This window comes from Lissotriton helveticus, chromosome 6 (genome assembly GCF_964261635.1).
Source record: "Lissotriton helveticus chromosome 6, aLisHel1.1, whole genome shotgun sequence".
Taxonomy (NCBI): domain Eukaryota; kingdom Metazoa; phylum Chordata; class Amphibia; order Caudata; family Salamandridae; genus Lissotriton; species Lissotriton helveticus.
The window spans coordinates 819,436,273-819,461,803 of NC_136067.1; the positions used below are offsets into that span (position 1 = coordinate 819,436,273).

Genomic DNA, 25,531 nt, shown 5'->3' on the forward strand with positions numbered 1-25,531 from the left:
TGAAGTGTCATTGTTTGTACACTTTGGGCGTTGCTCTTTGCAAATTCAAATAAATTCACCTCGCTTCCTTCTGACTAGGCATCGCTCCCAATACGACTGTGCAACCCTGATTCTGTGTGCTATAAAACGTTTTCATTTTTTTTATAAATATTGTGATTTTTGTTATACCTAGTTTGCATTAAGTACATTGTTATTAGAGTTAGGTATGTTTGTAATAACTTCCTTCACAGCTGGTGTACTTCTCTTTTTCCTTGCAATTAAAACACTTCCTTTCTACTTGGCCTAGCAAAAGACCTTAGATCAAAACATTGTGAATAATAACCTTATGTGCCCATACAGCTTCGAGCGCAGGAAGTAGGGAAAAAATGAAGCTCTCATAGAAGGAGAAGTCACCCCTGGGGTGCAGACATATCCAAGACTTTGCCAAAATATGCTTAGTCTGAAATATTTTACACATATACACTGCTGTCAGGGCATTTCCAAGGGCATCATTCACAGGCTCCATCAAAGAACTGCAAAAGGGTAGGAATAATTTGTCTGACAAAACAATGGGTGTCTGTATCTCACCTATTCCTTCCAGTCCGCCCCAATCCGCCATCAGAGATTGCGCCTTCTGAGAACCGGAGCTGCCAGGGGGGTTTCCAAGTTGGGCGAAACTGAGAATGTAGGATACAATATCATGAAGAGCTGCAACAATCTGCAACATCTGGGAGAGGGCTTTAAATGCAGCCTGCAAGTGACACAAGAATGGTGGACATGAAAGAAAAACATATATGGTCATGGAATTACCTTGTTCTTAAACTTGCATTACCCTACTAAAATGGTTTACTCGAACGCACCTTAATAGTCTCTCATACTGACATAATTTAAGATTCAATGAGTTGACAGATATTCAGTAGTATATGTTTTTTAAACACCATAGCCAAGTGGAAAATAAAGGCACTTTACCGTTCAACTTAATATTTGAAAACTGGATACAACTATTATTATAGCCTTAGAGCCCGCCGCAGTGGGCTCTAACACCCATTAAAGGCCCGCTCCAGCATTAAAAGCCAGAGCCAAAGGCCTTTAATGGCCGTTAGAGCCAGCTGCAGAGGGCCTTAAGGCTATTAGAACATTCCGCCCCATAGAGGGCAGAATATTCTAATTTATAAAACAAAGGCCTCAAGGAGCCTAAGGAGGTTAAAATTCCCACGTGCTCCTAGGCCTTTGTTCACAGCTATTGCTGTGAACAAACATTGGAATGTTGATGCTCTGGGCTTCTACCAGCTATTGGAAACCTGGAGTATTGTTTTCAATATAGAGCGCTCAACATTCCAATGTTCTAGTTAGCCAAAATGTTACTTGCTTGGCTTACACTCATCACTTTTATATAAATCTGTGTAACCCCCATTTTGGCATATTTGTGATCGAACAATGTACAGTATGGGAATGTAGACATTTTTTCCAGCATATTCTGGAAATAAGAATTCCCAAGCACGATGTGTGCTATATTTGACCATGCTCACTCTCCAAGGGAAATAACCCATGCGAGGCAAACACTTTTCACTAAAGATAAATGTTGACCCTATTTAGTAGTGTAGCCTGAGCCGAACGACAGTCCTCAGAGAAAATAAGTGAGGTGCTAGAAGTATGAAACCAGCCAAGCAATAAGTCAGTATTGATAATGTTCAATCACAATGGGTAAAAATATAAATATGTTGCTTATAAGAATTTATATACAAACCTGCGGGCATGGTAAAGGAAGATTAAGCACACTGATACACTAAATTCTGATACTGTCTGATATTGGCAGGTCAAGTATTGATTGTAGGTCATACTTGCCACTCAAGAACACTTCCTGATTTCATCATGATATTGATCCTTTATGCATTAAACAGGTTCATTCATTGGGAAGATATTTTTTTACCCACTTAAAGTTCAATGTAAGGCGGTCAAGTGAAGCTTCCAGGCATTTAAAATATTGACTTGGGCCATAAAATATAATGTTTTGGAACCGATATAAGGGTTATGTACCACATTCATTTTTACTACATTAATTCTGCTGATTATTGTTAAAGTGTGTTTCTTATTCCAGCCAAATCCTCTTTCAAACTCTTTCAATACTTTCAGGTGATTTGATTCAAAATTCCTGTGATATACTAAATTTTAAGTATTTAAAATATGTTTCAAGCATGTTCATTTTATATATAATAACCTGTGTCTTCTCTTGATTACATTGGTCTATATAAAGAATAAAATTCGCCAGTGACACCTTACTTGTATCTTTTTGCATCTACCATAGTAGAAGCATTTGTATGAAAATCAACAGCATTAAAAAAAAAACTACTTGTCACGCCATACTCAAAGATACAGCCTTTCAGAAGTCCCCTGATTAGATTCTAATCGTTCCAAGTATAGACCACAAATGAAAGGGCTAGATTAGTCACCTTGTCTTATGCCACAAGCAACTGGGAAAATGAAACTCCGGTGTACCTTTATGGCTGACTGTGAATTACTTTAACAGCTTTTAACATTGCTATAAACACTGTACTTAAAACAGACAGCACAACTGTTTGCTATCAACATGGTAAGTTGTACACACGTGCTCTTCGCATCTATCATGGTATTCCTTTTCATGTATGTTGTGTTTCACCAGATGTGGCCCAAGCACACGATATTTATATCTACCTATTCAATACACTGAAATAGACACCTGTGCAGAAATCGCTTTAGCAAACAACTTTCAATCACAGCATGGGCGTGATATCAATTTATTCACACCATTTGTCTCCTTGGAAAATGTAATGATGCTGCCACGGGATACTTTTTTGCCATGTATTTTTGCCTGAAAAAGAAATGTGCGATAAGATCTTTTCCACAAATTCCATAATTAACATAAGCAGAACCTACCCAAATCAGAAGCCTTTAAGTTTTTCATATCTTTCCATTCTCAGTCAACCCCTCCCCCCAGTTATAGAAAATCCTTTGCCCATTTTGACAGATGAGGTTGTTTTTGAGTTTCCATAAAATCAAATAGATGCCAGTGATCTGTAGCAGAAGTATCCAAACAGGGTTCACATCAGTATCTGATAAGGACAGTGCAGGTTCCTCCTTTAGGGTGGAGGAGCGTCGCCCAGCTTGCTGCGAGCGCAGCCGCTGCAGCAAACGTAAAATTGATAAAATGGTCAATGGACAAGAGCATTTTACAAGTGCTCTGCCTATTATCTCACAGATGTGGCCTATCCTCCTGCTGATTGGCAGCAGGAATGACTTGCCTAAAGAGCGCATTTCGGATTGGCTGGGTGTCTTGTGATGGCAAGCACGATTTGCACACTTCAATCCTAACTGTTTAACAACAGGGGGGACAGCAGGTACAGGCTCCTAGTCTGAAAAGGAGCTCTGTGTTAGCCTGCTCCAACCAATCATGGCGTTACTGTCATGTTGAAAACAGCAGGAGAGAAGATTCAGGATTGGTTAGGTTCGCTTGCATTTCACTTCACTGTCTGCCCTGTGAGGGAAGAGCTCAGGAGAGGGCCTGCAGTCCCTAAAGGTTAAAGCCCTACAATATAGGTGGGTTAGGGCCCTGTTTTAATACCGAAAAGTAGAAGCTGGAAACTTTGCTAGTGAATCCTCTGTTGTGAATATCCAATTTAATAAACTAAATATGGTGTCAGGCACAAACCCCCCCAATGCAGTGGTACCGCTCCCTTAGCTCAATGCCTGTTTTTTTTGCTATGTTGGTGCTTTGATTATATTTAATTATTGTTGCGTAATACACTGGGGCCTGATGATCCCACTCGAAAGGGCGCTGTTTGCTCGCTATCCTTAAGATGACAGCGGATGGGATCAGGGTGTTTACAGGCCTCGGCCAAGAGGAGTGAAGAGAACGGGTAATTGTCACTGACACTAATCGTTGTGCATGATGGTGTCACTGTGCTTGAGAGATGTGTGACTACCATAGGCCAGGGAACGAGAGGGGCTACGCAAGTGAAGAATGCCCCCATGCATGCTGTGCTCTCCCCAGGTAAGCTGACTTTATTTATTAAGGTCAGATCATATAAGGATTTACGCCACTTAGCAAAGAAAGTCGTGAAATGTTTAGATTTAAGTGAAACAGCCTGCGACCTGGTGTGACATTAGTCTTTGAAAGCCCTTTAAAAAGGGGAAACCCCTTATGCATGTGCAGATCAGTGTTCAGCAGTGCTAGGTGGGTGAATGCACGAGTAGCTCTCTGCTCCTGATAAGTGCCAAAGTGCCCCCATTAAGAGAAATGGCTAGTGACATTTGAAAGTGGTAGTTATGAGAGAGCGCCATTTACAGTGAAATTTGTAGGGGTGCATCATATGTACAAGTAGTCAGCACCCGTATATATAGAGGACTTTTAATCATGTTTAGATGCAATGTGGGATGGAGAACTAGAGTAATTGGTATTAGAATTCTGAAGAGCCAAGGTTATGAATTACATTCACATTTGCTGTTAACATAGAGATGTAGTTGAAATGAAATCGTTCACTAATGAGAAGCGTGTTTAAACAAGCACTGTCGTGATTTCAGATTTGCTTATTGAAATGTATAACTGTGTCATTTATACTCTATAACTAGCAACAATAGAAAAATGCATTTGCTGTTAAGGTTGGAGGCCTAGTGAAACAAGGGATTGCTATTATAAAATGTTGGGCCTATAAATCAAGTCGAGGCCTAGTCTATGCAACTCGTGCAGGCCTGTTTGAAAAAGTCTTGCTTAGCATTTAGCTGTGGAAATGTTTTATAAAGATGCTTTTAGAAAACTTTGCAACATTTATGGAATATGAGCCGAATTGTATGTATTCCTTTGCAGGTGCACCACTGTGTAGGCATCAGAGTAGAAGGGCCCATTGTGTATGAGAGTTAGAAATGCTAGACTCAGACATGGAGGAGTAGACCAGGAATTTGAAGATACAACTTAAAGCGACAGAGAGTCTGAGACCCAAGGACGTTTTAACGGACAAGGATGGAAGAATGCCATAGTGGAAAACTTCTTGAAACCAACACCTTCGAGAGGGGCGTACCGAAAGGCGTGTCGTTCACATTTTGGGGTTTCGTATTAGGGACAGCACCCCGAGGGTGGAGACAGAGCAGATGGGCTGAGGAGCTAGAGAGAGCGGTTGGATGGCAAGGAGCTTAGCTAGGATTGAGAATTACACCTGATTCAAGAGAACGTGAGTGAACTTCTTTGGAAGTCACCACGGCTGACACCTTTTGCTAGGATGGGCTGTTGTTAAGTAGGGATGTCACCTAATATAGAGTAGGGACAGTCTAATTTGAACTTATGTCTATTATCCCAATGAGTACTAGAACCCAGGTTATAGCAATTTTGTTTAGTCTGATGATTCTGGAATTGATTCTTGTACTATTCATCAGTCGCTTGAGACTTTTCCGTAGAATTATGTTTGTATTAGTACCAGTGTATCTTTTGAACCTCTTGCTGAGGTGCTTGTATCTTCAGTTGTTTTTGGTTATGTAATAAATCTTCAAACTTAGTTTTGGTCAGTGGTTCTTGGGGGAAGCTGTTGGGATTTCTAAAACTGTTGTTGATTCCATAGACAAGATTGCCTAATTCACTCTATGACAGGTAAAAAGGTCTAGTCGACCTGTGACGGGATGCTGGAGAATGGTAAGCAGACTCTAGAGGTAAAATCCCGCCTTTCCAGTTGGTAGCAGAGTAGGATGGTTTATCTTCTGGAGTGTGGGTAATCTAGAAGTAGGTTGAGATTTCCCCGAGGCCCATAGAGAAACAATGAAGAGTGTCCAGAAAGCTGCAGACGGTTGGCGTTCCATGGAAACTGGCGGAGAGTGACAGTGTGGCAGAAAGCAGCAGGTCGGAGGAGAGTGAGTATGAAAAGGGTCATGCGTTGTTAGATAGCGGTTATGTTGTGTTGCTGTGTTGTGTTGTCTTGCGAAGTTGAGTGCCTGTAGTGTGAAAGAGAACAGGTTGTGAGCGCGCGCAACCGGAGAAAATCTTAAGCTCGAGGAGAGTTTAAGTGGTTCGGGTGTATCGAACACTCAAAGTAATTGTCGACCATTGTAAGGGGGTCATGAGGTACCATTGATCGCCCGCAGGACCGAGATAGGGGGAACGAATGTGTGAGTGCGTGGGTAACGGACGCTGGTCGGAAGTTGCCGTGAGTTGTAACCTATCAGTTGAGGCGATTGTCCGGTCGTTCGCGGACAGACATTTGCCAGCTTGGTGACAATTACAGTTAGACTGTGGATGTACAGTCAGGGAGGTGGTTGCTTGGGCGGAAGTAACCATTTTCAGTGTATGATTGGGACGCATGCGAGACCGTGAGACGAACGGAGATAGGAGGGGAACTGCTGCGAAACGGAGGCGAGTGACGTCAGAAAGAGCCACGCTGGGATTGGCCGGCTAGCGTGGAGCCGCGCTGGGATAGGGCGGTTAGTGAGAAGCCGCGCTGGGATTGGTGGATTGTCATCATGAAGTTAACGAGTGCAGTAAACAAGAAAACTTTGTGAATTTTCATCATGAAATGTTTTAAAGTGTTGCGGAAATGTTTCAAGGGCGACAACAAGATAGAACCTCGGGGTGGGGAGGAGGCTCCACCCGAGGATACTCCAGCTTATTATATTGCAACGAATGTTGGGTTACATACCATAGTGTGGCTTGGTACCTGGTGTAAGATGACAGACGGAAACGAAGAATTGACATTTCCTAAATATGGAACGTTTAGACTAGAGGTGTTGTATCAGCTGAAAGCGATTATGGCTGCGTTGCGACCTTTGCCCAGACCAACACAGTTTGAAGCACTAAATGCATGGATCAGGGCAGCCCATGAACGGAACAGAGATAGGAGACAAGAAAGAGTGAAACGATCAGTTAGGGCGGTCCAAGATGCGAGATGGGATGCCCTGGCCAAGAGATGGAGGGTACAGACCATTGAAGGGGATAGGTTGTACCCGTTGTTGGTAAATACGGGAGATGCACAGAGGAAAAGTACAGAGGATGAGGACAGTGAGACAGACGACAGCCTGATAGAGAGGCTGTTGTCAGAGAGACCACTTCCATACAATCCTGAGTTGGGAGGAACGCAAACACCAGCGAAGAACTAGGAAGTCTCTGACGGGGATGGTGGGGATAAAATGGTGAGTGGGTCGAGTACCTTAGGGGACAAGTTTTGCCAAGCAGAGTGAGAAAAGGCACCTCCACCTTCCCCAGTGGTGAGAGTAGTGGGAAGGTTTACAGTACAAAAAGTTTGGGTAGAAGAGGGCGTCAACTCTCAGAAACTGCCAGATGCTCTTACGGTACCAGTTACCATAGGTCCCATAGTATCAGTGTACAATCCAGAACAGAAACAATGCGAGAGTCTGCCACGAAGAGAGAGCGAGAGATGTGTCAGTGAGGACAGGAGTAACGTGGCGGATGGGTGGAGGCAGTTGCCAAGGCCCGTAGAAAGAAGCACCCCTTTGGCAGCATCAGCAGACTCCTCAGAAGAGCAAATGGGTTGGAGAGGACCAATGGATCTGAGGGGACCGCGGCCGAGGTCGATGAGAGAATTAAGGCCAGATTTGAGAACTTGGGAGACCATTGTGGACACTCAGAGCAATAGATAAGCGAATGAATTTGGGTCTGGAAGCCAGGAAAGTAGGAGGGTGTCCCACTGCGCACCTAGTGAAAGCAGGCAGGAATGGGAACGCGGAAGTGTGGAGAATAGGGGGGCATCCCACCACACCTCCGGCGACAGTAGACAAGAGTGGGACCGTGAAGGCTGGGAAAACAGAAGGGTTCCCCCTAACACACCTGAAGAAAACAGACGAGAGAGTGAAGACTGTGGCGGGAGGGACTGTAATGGGACCTCTAACCAAGGTACATTGAGGGCTGCAATTAAGGCAAGAAGGATAGATGTGCTGAGACTAAAATCAGAGGTGGAGGAAATAGTGGAAGGTACATTGCCACTAGAAAGAATAGAACTCTATGAACCAGACGAGCTGTTGTTTGTGGCTAAAGATGTTACTCGGAGGGCTAGGACAGCTCATGAGAAACTCTCTGAATTAGCGAATAAGTATACCGTGGATCTGACAAAGACAAAAGCACTGCAGGGTGGCCATAGGTTGCAGTACTCGGACCAAGATCTAGAAGAAAAGAGGGTGATCGGATTAAAAACCCACATCAGGGAACTGATTGTGGGGATCCGAACGTGGTCCAATTTGGAGAAGTGGGAAGAAAGGTGGTCAAAGAAAAAGACGGTTAGACGAAGTGTTATTGAGACATCCCCGGGAGGAGGGTTGATGCATACAGAAGCGTACCCCTTGCGGGAGGTGGCTCATGGGGGATATGTACATGTACCCTGGAGTAGGGGAGATCTGGCTGCCTTTACGAACACATTTCCAAAGTTGCGTGAGAGTCCAGTGGAATGGTACAAGCAGGTAGAGAGGTTCGTTAAAATCTCAAAGGTGCTGTGGATTGATTTAAACACGCTGTTTGACATTGTGGTTCCAGGTGATTTGTGGATAGCATGTAAGGTCAGTGTGGAATGGCCCACAGCGGAGCCAGAGCGAGATACTGCCACCAATGGACCGTCGCCTAGGGTGATGGCAAAGTATGAGCAGGCGATCACGTGGTTAAAAACCAAGGTGCCACCACAGGACATTGACTGGGTGAAAATAGACCGGACTAGGCAGGAACCAAAGGAGACAGTGCATGAATATTATGAGAGGCTATTGCAGATTTTTAAACAGTACAGTGGGTTAGATGTGATGGACCCAAAGGACATGGGACAGTTTGTGTCCAAGTTTGTTTTGGGACTGAGGCCTGATATTTGTCTCATGATACAGCAACATTTAATTTGTTGGCAAAACAAGCCTCTGGATGAGATCCTGAGATACGCGAGGTATTGCAGTGACGAGATTGACTCGAAGACAAGAAAGCTTAAGGATAAACTGATGTTAGTACAGATGCAATCGGGAGGACAGGGTCGGTCAGGAAATGGCACCTTGAGGAGGAAATCCGGGGGACAGAAGAGGGACAACGAGGAGGGTCCGAGACCAAGGATAGATATAGCGACCCTGAAAAAGACGACCAAGTGCCATCAATGTAATGAGGTCGGGCATTGGAGACGCGAGTGTCCCCATAACCCAGACAATCAGGTACAGGAGGAGGAGGAGGAGGAAGTCCAAGCCCCTCCAGTACGGAAAGTAACTGTAACACAATCTACCTGGGTGCCCCCGAAGCCACCCTCAATACCCTGCAGAAAGTCCAAAATGCCGCGGCCCGCCTACTTACCGACACCCCCGCCAGATCCTCGGCAAAGCCAGCCTTGAAGCTCCTGCATTGGCTCCCAGTCAGAGAAAGGGTGGCTTTCAAGGCCCTCTGTCTGGCCCATAAGACCCTCCATGACAAAGGCCCACCCATCCTCAAGGATTTCATCATCCCTTACAACGCGAGTAGGGTCCTCCGCTCAGGCGGAGAGAACTTCATCACTGTTCCCAGAGTCAAAAAGGCCCGGTCCGGAGGACGTCGCTTCTCGGTCCACACGGCCAAACACTGGAACAACCTTCCTCGGAGACTGAGAACTGAACCTAATCTTCTCCAATTCAGGAAGGCCTTGAAAACCTTTCTCTTTCCTTAAATCCCCCCCCTTCGATTCTGACCTCTCCTGAGTTCTGGTTCTAGCGCTGGGATGCTCTAGGGTTACTACGCGCTCTATAAAACCTTAAAATAAAAAAAAATAAACTGTGACAAAATTCCAGATGACGAAAGGGGGGACTTCAGCCCCTAGGGCTCCGGTTCCCCAGCCACCGAAGATTTCAGCAGGGAACAAGGTATACAAGCAGATGCCTTTCATAGTCGAAGGGGACGAGTGCTATTACTTTGACCCAGTGACAGGACGGTACCTGGACGGGGAGGAGGGCTGTACTCTTGGAGCGGTGCTGGAGGTATATCAGAGAGGACCATTTGTGGAGGCAGATGTAGATGGACAACCCACCACCTTTTTGGTTGATACTGGTGCTTCTCGCTCTACTGTGCGATCTGCGGTAGTCCCCAACTTACGCCTTTCAGGACAGACCATCCAAGTTGTAGGAGTCGCAAACAGGAGAATGACAAACCCCCTGACCGAGCCAGTCCCTGTGAAGATCGGAAATTTCAGAGATAGACACCAGTTCGTAGTGTGTGATTCCAGTCCCGTGTGCCTGTTAGGAAGAGACCTTTTGTGTAAACTCAATTGTACCATCTATTGTACCCCAAAGGGAGTGGAGCTACAGACTAACGATGACGATGCTGACTTTAAAGTTGCAAATACGCATGTGTGCATTGAATTGTACCCTGCTTTGACGGTGGAGGAACTCCCTTGGGATTTGAGAGATTCAGTCTCACCGGAGGTTTGGGACTTTACAGGAGAGGAAATCGGATTGATTAAAGGAGTAGAGCCGGTCAGAATTCAAGTAAGACCGAATGCAGAATTCCCGAGAACACCCCAGTATAAGTTGACCCCGGAAACACTTGCAGGAATAAGACCCTTGATTGAGTCCATGATTAGACAGGGAATTCTAAAGGAGGTCATGGGCAGTCCCTGTAACTCACCGATAATGGGGTTGCAGAAGCCAAGTGGGAAGTTCAGGATTGTGCAGGATTTACGAAAGGTTAACAACATAGTTGTTCCGTGCTGTCCAGTGGTACCGAATCCATCAGTGATACTGTTTCAGATACCGTTCCAAGCTGAATGGTTTTCTGTGATTGATTTATGTCAGGCTTTCTTTTCCATCCCATTGCACGAGGAGAGCCAATTTCTTTTTGCGGTCAAAATAGAGAGTCGCGTCTTAACATGGTGTCGTATCCCCCAAGGGTATACAGAGAGTCCATCGATCTTTAATCAGTTGCTGAAAAGGAATCTTGAGAGTCTGGTACTGCTGCAGAACTCTGTTCTTGTGCAGTACATAGACGACCTCCTTGTTGCGTCAGACACCGAAGATGCTTGTAGGATTGACACCATTGCCTTGCTGAACGATTTGGCAGAGAATGGACACAAGGTATCCCCCAACAAGTTACAGTACTGCCTATCTGAAGTGCAGTATCTGGGTCACAGAATAGAGAAGGGAAAGAGAAAAGTGTCGCCTGACAGGATTGAGACGATCATGAGAATGACGGTGCCTTCGACCCAGAGAGAGGTCAGGATGTTCCTAGGCATGGTTGGCTACTGCCGACAGTGGATTGCTAACTTTTCTCTGAAGGCGAAACCATTGCAGAAACTGACGCACAAGGACGTGAGTGATCCGGTACCATGGGACACAGAGTGTATGATGGCCTTTCTCGAGCTGAGAGAGGACTTGTGTCGCGCTCCGGCTCTGGGAATGCCTGATTACACCAAATCATTTGCATTGTTCTGCAGTGAGAGAGAGGGGTGTGCTTTGGCAGTCCTAGTGCAGGAGTCCGTAGACCAGTTGCATATTTCTCGTCTACTTTAGATCCAGTAGCCGCAGCGTTGCCCGGATGTCTCAAATCCGTTGCTGCAACAGGTGTCAGCATTGAAAGATGTGAAAGTATTGTGATGGGATATCAACTGACAGTGCATGTACCCCATTCTGTGGAATTGTTGATGACCAGGACCAAGACACAGCACTTGACCAATAATAGGCTCACACGCTACGAGCAGGTTATACTTGCTGCGGAAAATGTGACTCTCAGGAGGTGCTCTGTCTTGAATCCTGCTACTTTGTTGCCATTACCAAACGATAAAGAAGATGATTGGGAAGACCATGATTGCCTTGATGTGACTGAACTATGCACCAAACCTAGACCGGATATTGTTGATGAGCCATTGACGGAACCCGATGAAATTTACTTTGTAGATGGCTCATGTGTAAGAGACAATACTGGTCAGTTGAGAGCAGCGTTTGCTGTCTGTACCATTTCTGGAATAATTGAAGCTGCCTGCCTGGAAGGAGTACACTCCGCGCAGGTGGCTGAGATAATTGCGTTGACGCGTGCCTGTTTGGCAGCCAACGGGATTCGGATCACCATATTCACTGACAGCCAATATGGGTTTGGGGTGGCTCCCCAATCAGGAATGGCGAATTTATCAGGTTATTGCTGGAGGCCTTGCAAGGTCCTGCAGAGATAGCCGTGGTAAAATGCACAGCCCATACCAAAGGTACAGATTTTGTGACAATGGGGAATCGTTATGCTGATGAAGTTGCACGATATTGTGCGGAGCAGGGATACTCCTTTACTGAACAAACAATTGAGGGACCAAAGGAAAGAACCGAACTAAGCATGATGCTTGAGATGGCAGACACATGGGAAGAGTTGAGAGACATGCAAGGACAGGCGTCCGACTACGAAAGAAGGGTGTGGGAATCGGCTGGTTGTGTCAAAGGAGAGTTGGACATGTGGGTTTCGGCTGACGGAAGAGCTGTGTTGCCGAATGAGTTGGTGAGTGCAATGGCATGACAGATACATGGTCCTGTGCATCTGGGAAGGGATGCGATGATGCGTGTGTTCAGGCAAACGTGGTACAATCCGAAATTTAGACAGGCTGCGGAAGCAGTATGTCAGAGATGTGTAACCTGTCAGCAGCTGAATGTTGGGAAAAGAACACCAGTTACATTGATTTTAACAAGAACAAAGGTCCTGGGCTTATCAAATACTTTCAAAGCAATGTCAAACATAGACTTGAATAAGAACTATGGCGTGATTTCACATGTCCAGCCGGACAAGGATTTATTTTTGAATTTTTTTTGAAAATAGAGTAATAAAACATGAATCAAGAAGACTGGGCACAAGCCTGTACCGAGTCAGGAGAAGAATAGAAAGAATGAAGATTTTTTGACAGGCAAAAGGTGGAGCAACTGGCAGCTTATAATACAATGCAATCTTGTATAAGCATGCACAAACAGTGACTGCACTTAATATATAGGTTAAAGACATGCAGTTCTGTTATTACAGTCGACGTAACGTTTCGATCCCTAGCTCCAATCGTGTATTGGGATCATTTTCAGGACTAATAAAATTGCTATTGCCTGAGTTGTTTTGAGCCTGCAAGAATAAACAGGGAAAGAAAGGGGAAAAAAACATTTTCAGATAGATATTGCACATGTCATCCGTGTACGCGTTCGTGCAACACTTAAGATTACTAGTGTTCCTGTGAACTGCGGCGAGTGATGGGACCGGACTTGGAAGTGGATGTGGTGGGCTGAAGTCAGCTGTGAGCAGTCAAGCAAGTTGCAGGCATGGCGTGATGGTACTCAGTGACGGGGTTCGGAAAATTATCATTAGTGGAGCCAGGAAGGATTGTGGTGGTGGGCAAATGGTGTGCCCCTACTGGGAGCCATATACATATAGCGAGGCGGGTCGATGTGAACCATGTGAGTGAGAATCGCGACCGTGGTCGGAAGTGGAGGCGTGCGGGGAACAACGACTGGTGGTGCTGAAAGTTTGACCAGACTCACCAAGCCTAATAGGCGAGTGAACTCCTGCTGGGTATGAAAGGAGAACGCGGTATTCAGAACTGTCTGGCACCTGTGGGTATAAACACGAAATTGAGCACAAGTGCTGAAGCGGGACCATGCTTCGGGCGTGGGGACGTGGGGACGTGGGGAGGGCGGGTTACCTCAATGGGAGATGCAGCCAGTGGGACGGGACGGCAGATCGGTGTCAAAACGCCTCATCCGAGAGCGCGGCTGCCTGTAAAGTAAAGTAAGGACAGGCATTCAGCCCTGTCCTGTGGTGAATCATGCACGTTAGGGGGTGGGTGAAATGGGAAGGTTTACCTTGGGTCGGACTCGAGGAAATTAAGCGGTCCTAAGGGATGGGGAGTTGGCGTCTGTCAAAATTGGACAGTCCGCTGGCTTCCGAACCTATTAAAACAGGAGGCGAAACACAATCAGAAACCAGAGAGAATGGGCAACCGTTGTATCATGACTGAGTGCGGGAAGGGTTACCTTGCAAGGGTTCAGTTAAAAGCCGAGTCCCGTCTGTCACACACGATGGTGGAGGAAGGGCTGCACGGCGCCGGCGCTTGTATAGTTGCGTCAGTTATGCCGTTCATGGAAATGGGGGTAGGACTGGTTCTGTTCGACGGACCACAGGATGGGCGCCATGTTGGAACAGTGGGGGCGTCCAGGCTAGGGAGGTGCCATTTTGGAGCAGTATAGTGGGAGTGACTGAGTGAAGGGACGAACTGCGCAGTGGCATGCTAAGTGAAAGTGCAAATGCCTGGTTGGCAATCAATAACATAACTATATATACAGAATTATATATACAATATATATACACAGCAACTATGGTTACTAGAAAGAATTACATTGTTTGTACAAGGTTCAGGACGTGAGGGCAATTCCTTATAAGACTGTATATACAATATATACAACAACCGTATTTGCAAGAGACGTTGGTTTTGCATTGTCTGTGTGGATAAGTAAAGACACAGTACATAGTTCCTGGTAACTGAAAATGACCAAGCTGGTGGTTTGGTTTCAGGAGGTCATTGGGTCATCATGCAGTACCATCGTAAGTTGTGCTATAGGAGATTAGTCCAGTCTTCAGATCTATTTAGTCCATTTTGGATGGAATTGAACTGTATAATTGACTTAAGTTCTTCTTTGTTCAGAAATGTCATGTTGCCACCCCGCGGCGGTAATTTCAGTACTTTGAGGACTGTCCATTTAAGGTCGTGTTCATTGTGTCCCATAGTGGCATAGTGTTCAACCAACGGGGCGTTCATTGTGCCGCATCGAATGCGGCTCTTGTGTTGGCCAATCCTGGTGCGAACTCTCTGGGTGGTCTGTCCTATGTATATTTTCGGACAAGGACATTGGATGAGATATATCACGTTTTGGGTGTTACAATTTGAAAAAGCATGTCTATGGACAGTAATGTTATCAAATGTAAAGCTTTTGCCCTCCATTGTCGAGCTACAGTTATTACAGCCCCCACATTTAGAATGACCAACAATGGGGGACAGACCCCATACAACATCAAGGGTGGAAGCTGGGGGTGTGCAGGGTAACGCTGCTCTAACCAGATGGTCTTTGAGATTCTTGCCTTTCTTAAAAGCAAACAGAGGTTTGTCAATCTCAAGAATGCCGGAGTTGATAATTGGCCATTGTCTCAGTATTGTTTTTCTTAATTTGTGTGAAACGGGTGAGAATGTTGTAACACATGTAACCCTTCCTGCACTCAGTCATGATACAACGGTTGCCCATTCTCTCTGGTTTCTGATTGTGTTTCGCCTCCTGTTTTAATAGGTTCGGAAGCCAGCGGACTGTCCAATTTTGACAGACGCTAACTCCCCATCCCTTAGGACCGCTTAATTTCCTCGAGTCCGACCCAAGGTAAACCTTCCCATTTCACCCACCCCCTAATGTGCATGATTCACCACAGGACAGGGCTGAATGCCTGTCCTTACTTTACTTTACAGGCAGCCGCGCTCTCGGATGAGGCGTTTTGACACCGATCTGCCGTCCCGTCCCACTGGCTGCATCTCCCATTGAGGTAACCCGCCCTCCCCACGTCCCCACGCCCGAAGCATGGTCCCGCTTCAGCACTTGTGCTCAATTTCGTGTTTATACCCACAGGTGCCAGACAGTTCTGAATACCGCGTTCTCCTTGCATACCCAGCAGGAGTTCACTCACCTATTAGGCTTGGTGAGTCTGGTCAAACTTTCGGCACCACCAGTCGTTGTTCCCCGCACGCCTCCACTTCCGACCACGGTCGCGATTCTCACTCACATGGTTCACATCGACCCGCCTCGCTATATGTATATGGCTCCCAGTAGGGGCACACCATTTGCCCACCACCACAATCCTTCCTGGCTCCACTAATGATAATTTTCCGAACCCCGTCACTGGGTACCATCACGCCATGCCTGCAACTTGCTTGACTGCTCACAGCTGACTTCAGCCCACCACATCCACTTCCAAGTCCGGTCCCATCACTCGCCGCAGTTCACAGGAACACTAGTAATCTTAAGTGTTGCACGAACGCGTACACGGATGACATGTGCAATATCTATCTGAAAATGTTTTTTTCCCCTTTCTTTCCCTGTTTATTCTTGCAGGCTCAAAACAACTCAGGCAATAGCAATTTTATTAGTCCTGAAGATGATCCCTATACACGATTGGAGCTAGGGATCGAAACGTTACGTCGACTGTAATAACAGAACTGCATGTCTTTAACCTATATATTAAGTGCAGTCACTGTTTGTGCATGCTTATACAAGATTGCATTGTATTATAAGCTGCCAGTTGCTCCACCTTTTGCCTGTCAAAAATCTTCCTTCTTTCTATTCTTCTCCTGACTCAGTACAGGCTTGTGCCCAGTCTTCTTGATTCATGTTTTATTACTCTATTTTCAAAAAAAAATTCAAAAATAAATCCTTGTCCGGCTGGACATGTGAAATCACGCCATAGTTCTGATTCAAGTCTATGTTTGACATTGCTTTGAAAGTATTTGATAAGCCCAGGACCTTTGTTCTTGTTAAAATACGATTTACCCGAGGTCCTTGGCCATTAACACGGGTTCCCTTGTTCAATATATTGTTACCAGTTACATTGAGTCACATTGGGAGGTCCAGAGGACCTTTCTATAGGATGCAACTGGATTTCATTGAGATGCCGAGGTGTAACCGCCTCAGATACGTCTTAGTGATTGTGTGTGTGTTCTCTAGATGGGTTGAGGCATATCCCACTCGTAGGTGCGATACACTCACAGTAGCGAAACTATTGTTGAGGGAATTGGTGCCACGATTCGGGGTTCCGACCTCTTTGGAATCGGACAGAGGAAAGCACTTTAATAGCGAAGTTGTGAAGATGCTCTGCTCTGCCCTGAACATTGACCAGAGACTGCATTGTAGCTACCGCCCAGAGGCTTCTGGCATAGTGGAGCAAATAAACGGAACTCTCAAGGCCCGAATGGCAAAAGTGTGCTCATCCACATCCCTGAAGTGGCCCGATGCAGTGCCATTGGTACTAATGAGTATGCGTAGCACCCCAGACAGGAGGACAGGGCTCTCACCTCATGAAGTACTGATGGGGAGGGCTATGTGACTGCCATCTATTCCTACAACTGCCTTGCTGAATATCACAGATGATCTGATTCTTGATTACTGCAGGGGACTTTCTGATGTCATCCGTTCTGTGTCCCTTCAGGTGCAGGCTGCTGAAATCCCGGCTTCTAGTGACCTTTGTCACGACCTGTGCCCGGGTGACTGGGTCCTGGTGCGGAAACACGTTCGGAAAAGTTGCCTGGACGTGCGTTGGAGAGGACCCTTCCAAGTCATCCTAGTGACAACGACTGCTGTGAAGTGTGGCGGATTGCCAAACTGGATCCATGCTTCTCATACCCGACGAGTCCCAGCACCCCTGGAAGGAACAGCTCCTCTAGAAGAGAGAAATTCTGACGAGGAAGAAGATCCACAGGAGGGGTCGAGTCAAGCTGAGGGGGTGCCAGTGGAAGTTGGGTACTCCCCTAATCAAGCTGAAAGTGACCACGACGACAGTGACACTGAGTCTGCCTCAGAAAGGGGAAGTGGCGACAAAGGTGATCTGAGCGCAGAAGAGGCTGACAGTGGGGACGAACAGGGTGTGCCAACGAGAAGCAGAAGAGCCAGAAGTGCAGAGGCTCATTGGCCCGAAAGACGGAGGCGAATGAATGTGAGATTGGCTTCCGAAAGAGATCTTGCTCCTGTGTCCGAAGAATCAGATCCGGAAGAGGGAGAACAAGAATCAGAGCAAAGGGGTCCGAGAAGGTCAAGGAGGGTGAGAGTACCTTGCCGAAGATACGCCACTCCTGAGTGGACCTACCCGTTTACAAATGCCAGGTGTACTGAGGTCCGGGAGGGTGAGGTCAGTGGCTGTGACCAGTACGATCCTAAACGTTAAGTTGGAAGTGATACTGTTGGTACCTGGACTTGAAATTGAAGGCGTACTGACACTCACAATTCCAAATCCCCCTTACCTAAGCAAGATATGTGATTTACTCCTGGATAGACTGATTTTTCCTACATTTGGTCCGGATATACCAGCCTATGACGCAGTTGTGCTCCGCATGGAACTTTTAGACTATGTGTTGCAGGCAATTGGACCCAGTATCATCATAGACTATTAAAGACTTTGTAAATAGCTGTTTAACCTAACCTAGAGCCAAGTGGAAGAATAAACAAATTTAGGGACTTTCCACAGAGGACGGAGGAGGGTTAGGGTTGTCTGTTGTTGAAGCAAAAGAAGAACTGAAACGGATTTCTGATTCCCAGCTGTGGTTTGAGAGACTCAAATAACAAAGAAAGATACTTTTGGGTGCTTTCCGAGAGCGAACTACTTTGTGCTGAGACCATGGCGCCTGGAAACCCGAATCGTAGAGCCAAGTGCATAGTAGGCACTCTTTTAGGAGGAGTGATACTCCTTATAGCTATAGTAGTTTTAGTTTCTTATTTTGCACCACACGAACAGGTAGAGAAGGCTGAGACACCGGCACCTACCACCCCTAGCCAGAAAGAAGACAGAGCAAGAAGAGAGAAAGCTTTGCTGGCTGCAGAAAGTTGCAGGCTACATACAGATCTGTCTAAGGGAAACTTTGGACAGAATGCATATGCAAAGCTATTATATGAGTACATTGATGCGATGGATGCGAAGGACTGTTATGTGTGTATGCAACTGCCAGCTTCAGTAGATGAGGGCATAAGATACCATCACCTTTCCTTGACATATGGAATATCCTGTAGTTTGCTGATTAGTATACTTTATGGGCGAAATCATTTTGAATATTTCTTTTCGAATTATGATGCTGTGTTACCGGAAGTCCCGAATTACAAGCACCTGAACAAATGGGATTATTATAAGTCAGAGGACAGACTTGGATATTTTTTCATTCCCACACAAGAGCTAGACACCCCGTATGCACACCGACACAACTCGACATGCTTATTATCTGAGACGGAGAAGAAATTCATTGAACAGGTGGAAGACAGGTACACGAAGCAAAAACAGTTGCGAGATTCAGGGCAAGGCAAAGTAGATTGGACGGAAGAAGAGAAGCAGCATAAGTCAAGAGGGAGTTATGGTCCAATAGCTCTAGATGAAGTGCAGAAAGGGAAGTTGTGCCTACACCGACCACAGACGTATTATGAAAATGTGTATGTGGGTCATACTACATGTGAACACACTTTCACATTGGAATATTACACAAAAGATTTCTTGAAGAGCGTGGTGCAGGTGATTCCTACTGTATATTTCGTTTGCGGAAGGAATGCGTATGTGAGATTGCCAGAGAAGTGGTATGGAACATGCTATCTAGCAATTATTTTTCCCAAGATTTATCATACAGAGGATTTTGCGCTCTTAGAGGGAGGGCCTCAAAGGAGGGGAAAGCGCTGGAGCAATTGTGGGAGATGTGTTTGGAGCAGCGATACCTATGTTGGGTGTCATTTTGAATGACATCAAGATACGGCGGTTGGCAACTGTAGTGGATGAATTGTCAATGAATACAGCCAAGTCATTAGTGTTGGTTAAGGGTGAGATGTTGTCGATCAGGACAATGGTTTTACAGAACCGTCTTGCTCTCGACGTCATCCTAGCAAAAGAGGGAGGAGTCTGTAAACGTTTGAAGGTCCAGGAATGTTGCACTTATATCCCAGACAATTCTAAGGATCTGGAGAAATATATAAGCAATATTACTGCAATCCATTATGAAATTGAGGATTTGACACAAGAGAATGCGTGGGTGACTGTTGGCAAGGGATTTGGGAAAGCTGGAAGCTGGTTTGCCAATTTAGGGAAGAGTTTCCTTGGGTTTGTACTGAAACCTCTCATCATAGCAGTGGCATGTGTGATTGGATTGTGGGGTTTGGTGAGACTGTACAAGTGGTACAAGTCCAATAAATTGGCGAGATCAAGGAGAGCGCAAGAGATGCGAATGGAGAGGCTGCAGGACAGTCAATACCGTAGCTTGAGAGCGTTGGAAATGCTCAAGCGAGGGAAAATGGCCACGAGTACAGTTTAGAGCGGTTCTTACCCTGAGGATGATGTAAGGGTGGTGATGACACGGGTCATCAAAGGGGGGAACTGAGAGAGCGCCATTTACAGTGAAATTTGTAGGGGTGCATCATATGTACAAGTAGTCAGCACCCGTATATATAGAGGACTTTTAATCATGTTTAGATGCAATGTGGGATGGAGAACTAGAGTAATTGGTATTAGAATTCTGAAGAGCCAAGGTTATGAATTACATTCACATTTGCTGTTAACATAGAGATGTAGTTGAAATGAAATCGTTCACTAATGAGAAGCGTGTTTAAACAAGCACTGTCGTGATTTCAGATTTGCTTATTGAAATGTATAACTGTGTCATTTATACTCGATAACTAGCAACAATAGAAAAATGCATTTGCTGTTAAGGTTGGAGGCCTAGTGAAACAAGGGATTTCTATTATAAAATGTTGGGCCTATAAATCAAGTCGAGGCCTAGTCTATGCAACTCGTGCAGGCCTGTTTGAAAAAGTCTTGCTTAGCATTTAGCTGTGGAAATGTTTTATAAAGATGCTTTTAGAAAACTTTGCAACATTTATGGAATGTGAGCCGAATTGTATGTATTCCTTTGCAGGTGCACCACTGTGTAGGCATCAGAGTAGAAGGGCCCATTGTGTATGAGAGTTAGAAATGCTAGACTCAGACATGGAGGAGTAGACCAGGAATTTGAAGATACAACTTGAAGCGACAGAGAGTCTGAGACCCAAGGACGTTTTAACGGACAAGGATGGAAGAATGCCATAGTGGAAAACTTCCTGAAACCAACACCTTCGAGAGGGGCGTACCGAAAGGCGTGTCGTTCACATTTTGGGGTTTCGTATTAGGGACAGCACCCCGAGGGTGGAGACAGAGCAGATGGGCTGAGGAGCTAGAGAGAGCGGTTGGATGGCAAGGAGCTTAGCTAGGATTGAGAATTACACCTGATTCAAGAGAACGTGAGTGAACTTCTTTGGAAGTCACCACGGCTGACACCTTTTGCTAGGATGGGCTGTTGTTAAGTAGGATGTCACCTAATATAGAGTAGGGACAGTCTAATCTGAACTTATGTCTATTATCCCAATGAGTACTAGAACCCAGGTTATAGCAATTTTGTTTAGTCTGATGATTCTGGAATTGATTCTTGTACTATTCATCAGTCGCTTGAGACTTTTCCGTAGAATTATGTTTGTATTAGTACCAGTGTATCTTTTGAACCTCTTGCTGAGGTGCTTGTATCTTCAGTTGTTTTTGGTTATGTAATAAATCTTCAAACTTAGTTTTGGTCAGTGGTTCTTGGGGGAAGCTGTTGGGATTTCTAAAACTGTTGTTGATTCCATAGACAAGATTGCCTAATTCACTCTATGACAGGTAAAAAGGTCTAGTCGACCTGTGATGGGATTCTGGAGAATGGTAAGCAGACTCTAGAGGTAAAATCCCGCCTTTCCAGTTACACTGATTTGACAGGGGTACAGGGCTATTATTAGGCTATTCCCATTAGCCGTATGTGAGCCCCCATACCTGCTGCTCTTGATCCGCCTCACCACTTTCAAATGTCACTAGCCGCTCCCTGATAATGGTTTCAGTCATTTCATCCCAGGGGGGCACTGTCCTTCCAGTGGCTATAGCCTAGACATTGCAAATCATATTTCTTTATATAAATGTTTTGTGGTCGCTTACCTTGGCAAACTTCTGCTACTAGGCACCTAGGACTTCCGGAATCTCGGGATGTCACGCTGCTTATGTGCCAAGGTTCCAAGAGGGACAGTTGGAATAGAAGCTTCTGGAACAATGGTGGGTGGTCTGTGCACCTCTACCCTTCTGTTAAATGAAGCTCACCAAGGTGCTGTCAAGATCTCTGTGGTGATCCTTCGACGAGGCTTTAAAACTGGAGACAAGTATGCATTTTGGGGACAAGTGACGACCACCAACTCTCCCATTTTTTGGTGCCATCGAACCCACGATCATTTGACGTCTGTAGCCATTGAATTAAAATGTCACCTCTGAGGGGAAGGTAGGTGCCTTCATCGACACAAAAGTAATAGGAAAGGAGCTTTGAAGTTATCCATGTGAATTTTAGTGATTGTGACATCGCACCACCAGAAATGCCTCCGGCATGTGTATCTGTTCTTCAATCTCACATGTGCACTCTCCACACATTCATCTCTGATCAGCATAAAGCTGTGTCAGTTACTCTAGACATCTCGTTTCAATAAGTGAGATCATTAGATTATGTGGAATCACAACACAATGCAGTCTTGAATTTGGGTAGTGCAGCGTAGGACACAGGAGGTGCAATTGCGCTTCAAAAGAATTATAAAAGTATCATTGCCACCATTTTCAGAAAGGCAGCGAAGGCTATGGAGATGTCCTAATTTTACAAATTGAAACTTAGGGCCTTTTTCTAATTTAGCTTCTTGCATCTAGAACCAGGAGATATACGTTTACATTAACCTGTGTTCTCCCGTAGCATATATGCCTAATTTAAAGAACGCTTTGGTGCTTTTCTATTACTTTTCCAACACCATCTTAATGACAGGTACAAATATGTCACTACCACTTATTTTTCTTATCAGAGAAAGGAGGCCATTTGATCTCAAAGCAACTGAAAAAACTTTGATTCTTATCTCAAAGCTATAAGAGGGGAGATAGTCTCCCAAGCATGGAAGCAGGCATTCTTTATCATACTCTGGTGCTGGAGGGAGAAATATTTATGCGAGCCTAGATGAGATGGCTATTGGCAGTGCAGAAGGTGAACCCGGCAATGCGTCTGACGTGTCTGTGTTTATGGTATACTTTGAAACACGGAATAATGTAGTCTTGGAACAACATACATTTTTTGCTAGGACTCAAGCCAAGGCTGAGGAAGTGGGTAGTTATGTAGCATGCCTGAAGACTTTAGCACAAACGTGACTTTGGGACTCCCTGGTAAGAGAACAACTGGTGAGATGCACCAAGAGCCAGAGAGACCAGGAAAAACTACTAGTTAAGAATCCAGATCTCATTCTCAAGAAGTATTTGTAAATGTAGAGGGGATGGAACACATAGATAATTGGATTCATGAAATGAGAGTTAATCAGAGTGATAAATAGAGGTTGTCAGTGAATGAAATTAAAGAGCGTGCTTGTCAAGTTGGTTGTGTGGATGTGGTACAGAGGCTTGGTTCCAACAATGCAAGCTCTCCCTTTTGGGAAGGAACTTCGAGAGACACAGAATATGTTTTACTGGTTTGGCAGTCAGCGGCACATGTTCGACCGCCCACATTGTTTTGCAAACAAATCTAGGTGCAGACTTTGTGGTAAAAAGGACCATCTTGCTTGAAATAGTGGTAAAGTCCAAAGTGTTGACCATGTAACTGAAAGTGATTCCTAGTGTGAAAAAGGATGGAGGGACTGATGCAGAACAAGAAAGAATATTTTGAGTGTGAGATAACGTTGGATGGCAGGAAGATCATGTTGTTGGCAGATTCGGGATCAACACAGCATGGTAGGAGGCAGAAATTGGGACTTTTGGTAGAAGTAAGGTAGATCTATCACCACCGGACATCAACCCAATAGGTTACGGAGGAGCAAAAGTGGATGCTCTGGTACACATTGTGACAGAGAGACAGTTAGCAAAGTTAACATGACCAGGAAGGGGGGGCAATGTTTTTAGGAGGGAGACAAAGTTGACATTGGCATTCTCTCTGAATCCCAATGACCAAGAACAGGTAGTTCTAGTGATATGGATATTTTTGATAAATTTCCAGAGATTTTTAAGAAGGATTTAGTGTTATTAAAGTATTTTTAGCACAACATTGTGCTTAAGAGTTTGCCTGTTCTAACTGTACATAAGGTAAGGAAGCCTCAAGATATGTGTTCTGAGACCTAAACAGGTGAATTAAGGTGCACCATCAGAAACTATTGAAAGTTTCAGAGTATTTGGCTGTGCTTGGTGGTGTAAAATTATTCAGTGTGATGGACCTTACACCAAGTACCTTCAAGTCATGCCATATAAAGATTCCTGTCTTCTTTCTTACTGTGTCACTCCTTTGGGAGCCCTCTGGTTTGATTGCATGTCATTTGGTTTAGCACCCACTTCCAGAGAGTGAGGACGGTCATCCTTTAAGGAGTCCCTCAGGTATTGTTCATTCAGGAATACTTTTGTTTTCATGCAATGATAGGAAAGATCATGACATTGCTCTTAGGAGGGTATTGAAGAGCTTGACAGATGCATGTCTTCCTTTGAAAAGGGAGAAGGGGAGTTTTCAGGTAAATGCAGTAACATACGTAGGTCATACTATTTCGGGCGAGGGTACAAGTCCTAAATTGAGTTGGAAGAGAAAATGTTGAACATCCATGTCAGTGAAGACATTGATCCAGTGAGATCTTTTCTATGCTTCACTGTGTTTTATTCAAAACTAATTGAAATGTTGCTAATGTACAAAAACTGCTGAGATTTTTACTTTAAAAAAGTGCTTATTTTCTGGGGTCACAAGAGTGCCAGAAGACATGTATTCTCGTAAGAGTAAATAGTAGGTAAATGCCTCCCCTTGGACACTTCGATGTAAGTAAAATATATTGTTGACCAGTGATGCGAGTCGTTGCAGTTTTGAGGTTGCTTGTCCCAGAACACTGAAGGGGAAGAGAAGGAAGAAACATCTGAATCGTGCTCACTCAAGGGTGCAGAACATCATTAATAGGTAATTGAAAGGGAGGTATTTGCTTATTCTTAGGCTATGCAGCATTTCAAATTTTTCCTGTGGTGTCTTACTTTCACTGTCAAGTCAGAACATTGACACAAGGTGCAGATTTTTCCATGTAAAGGAAGTGAAAATCTCACTCTTGGAAATCATGCGACAGCTGGAGGGTTTGAGTGAGTATAATTTTAATTTTTAATATTTACTAGGAATTAACAATTTTGTAGCAGACTGTTTGTCTCAACTTCCCACTGAAGATGTGGAAAGTGGCAGAGCAGTAATGCCCATTTACTGGGTATAGGGAGATGCTTTTGAAGATAAGGGAGAAGAGAAATGTTATTTATTTATATTTGGTTAAGGAGTCTATTGTAAGAGGTTGGGCAGAAGGTACATAACTACCTGAATAGGTGAGAAATGTTTGGTATTTACAATGTGAGTTAAGTCTATTGGATGGAAACTTATTCAGATGGTCCATGGTAGTACCACTTGTATACTTGAGATAGGAGATTGTTAATCTAAAGTATGTACTCCACCTGGGAGGAATCTGTCCAAAGCTAGAGTTGGAGAATTGTAATGATAGTCAGGTATGGATCATGTGGTTGTATAGATGGCCAATGGATTTATTTTTGTGCACAGAATGATAAGAATGAAGTGGTATGCTTTGCTTCTCTTTCCCAGGTGGAGATGCCAGATGAACCCTGGGCTAAACTGTATTTAGATGTTATGGAACCATATGAGTTGTTGTGTCCAAGTGAGCGCTATATGTTGTTGCTGGTTGATTACACCTCAAAGTGGGTGGTGACTTAGTGTGTCAATTTTGTGAATAGTTGACCGGTTAGTAAGTTCTTAAAAGAGGAGTTTGCCCAAGAAATAGTACCTTG

General features: G+C 44.8%; 1 protein-coding gene across 1 annotated transcript in view; it reads right to left on the minus strand.

Moving 5' to 3' along the window:
* LOC144762518 (uncharacterized) overlaps positions 1-25,531 on the minus strand; it is a 709,614-nt gene that overhangs the window by 438,514 nt on the left and 245,569 nt on the right. The window contains exon 23 of the mRNA XM_078647742.1: positions 568-730. Within this exon, the coding sequence (XP_078503868.1) occupies positions 568-730 (163 nt within the window). The remainder of the gene's footprint in view (positions 1-567; positions 731-25,531) is intronic.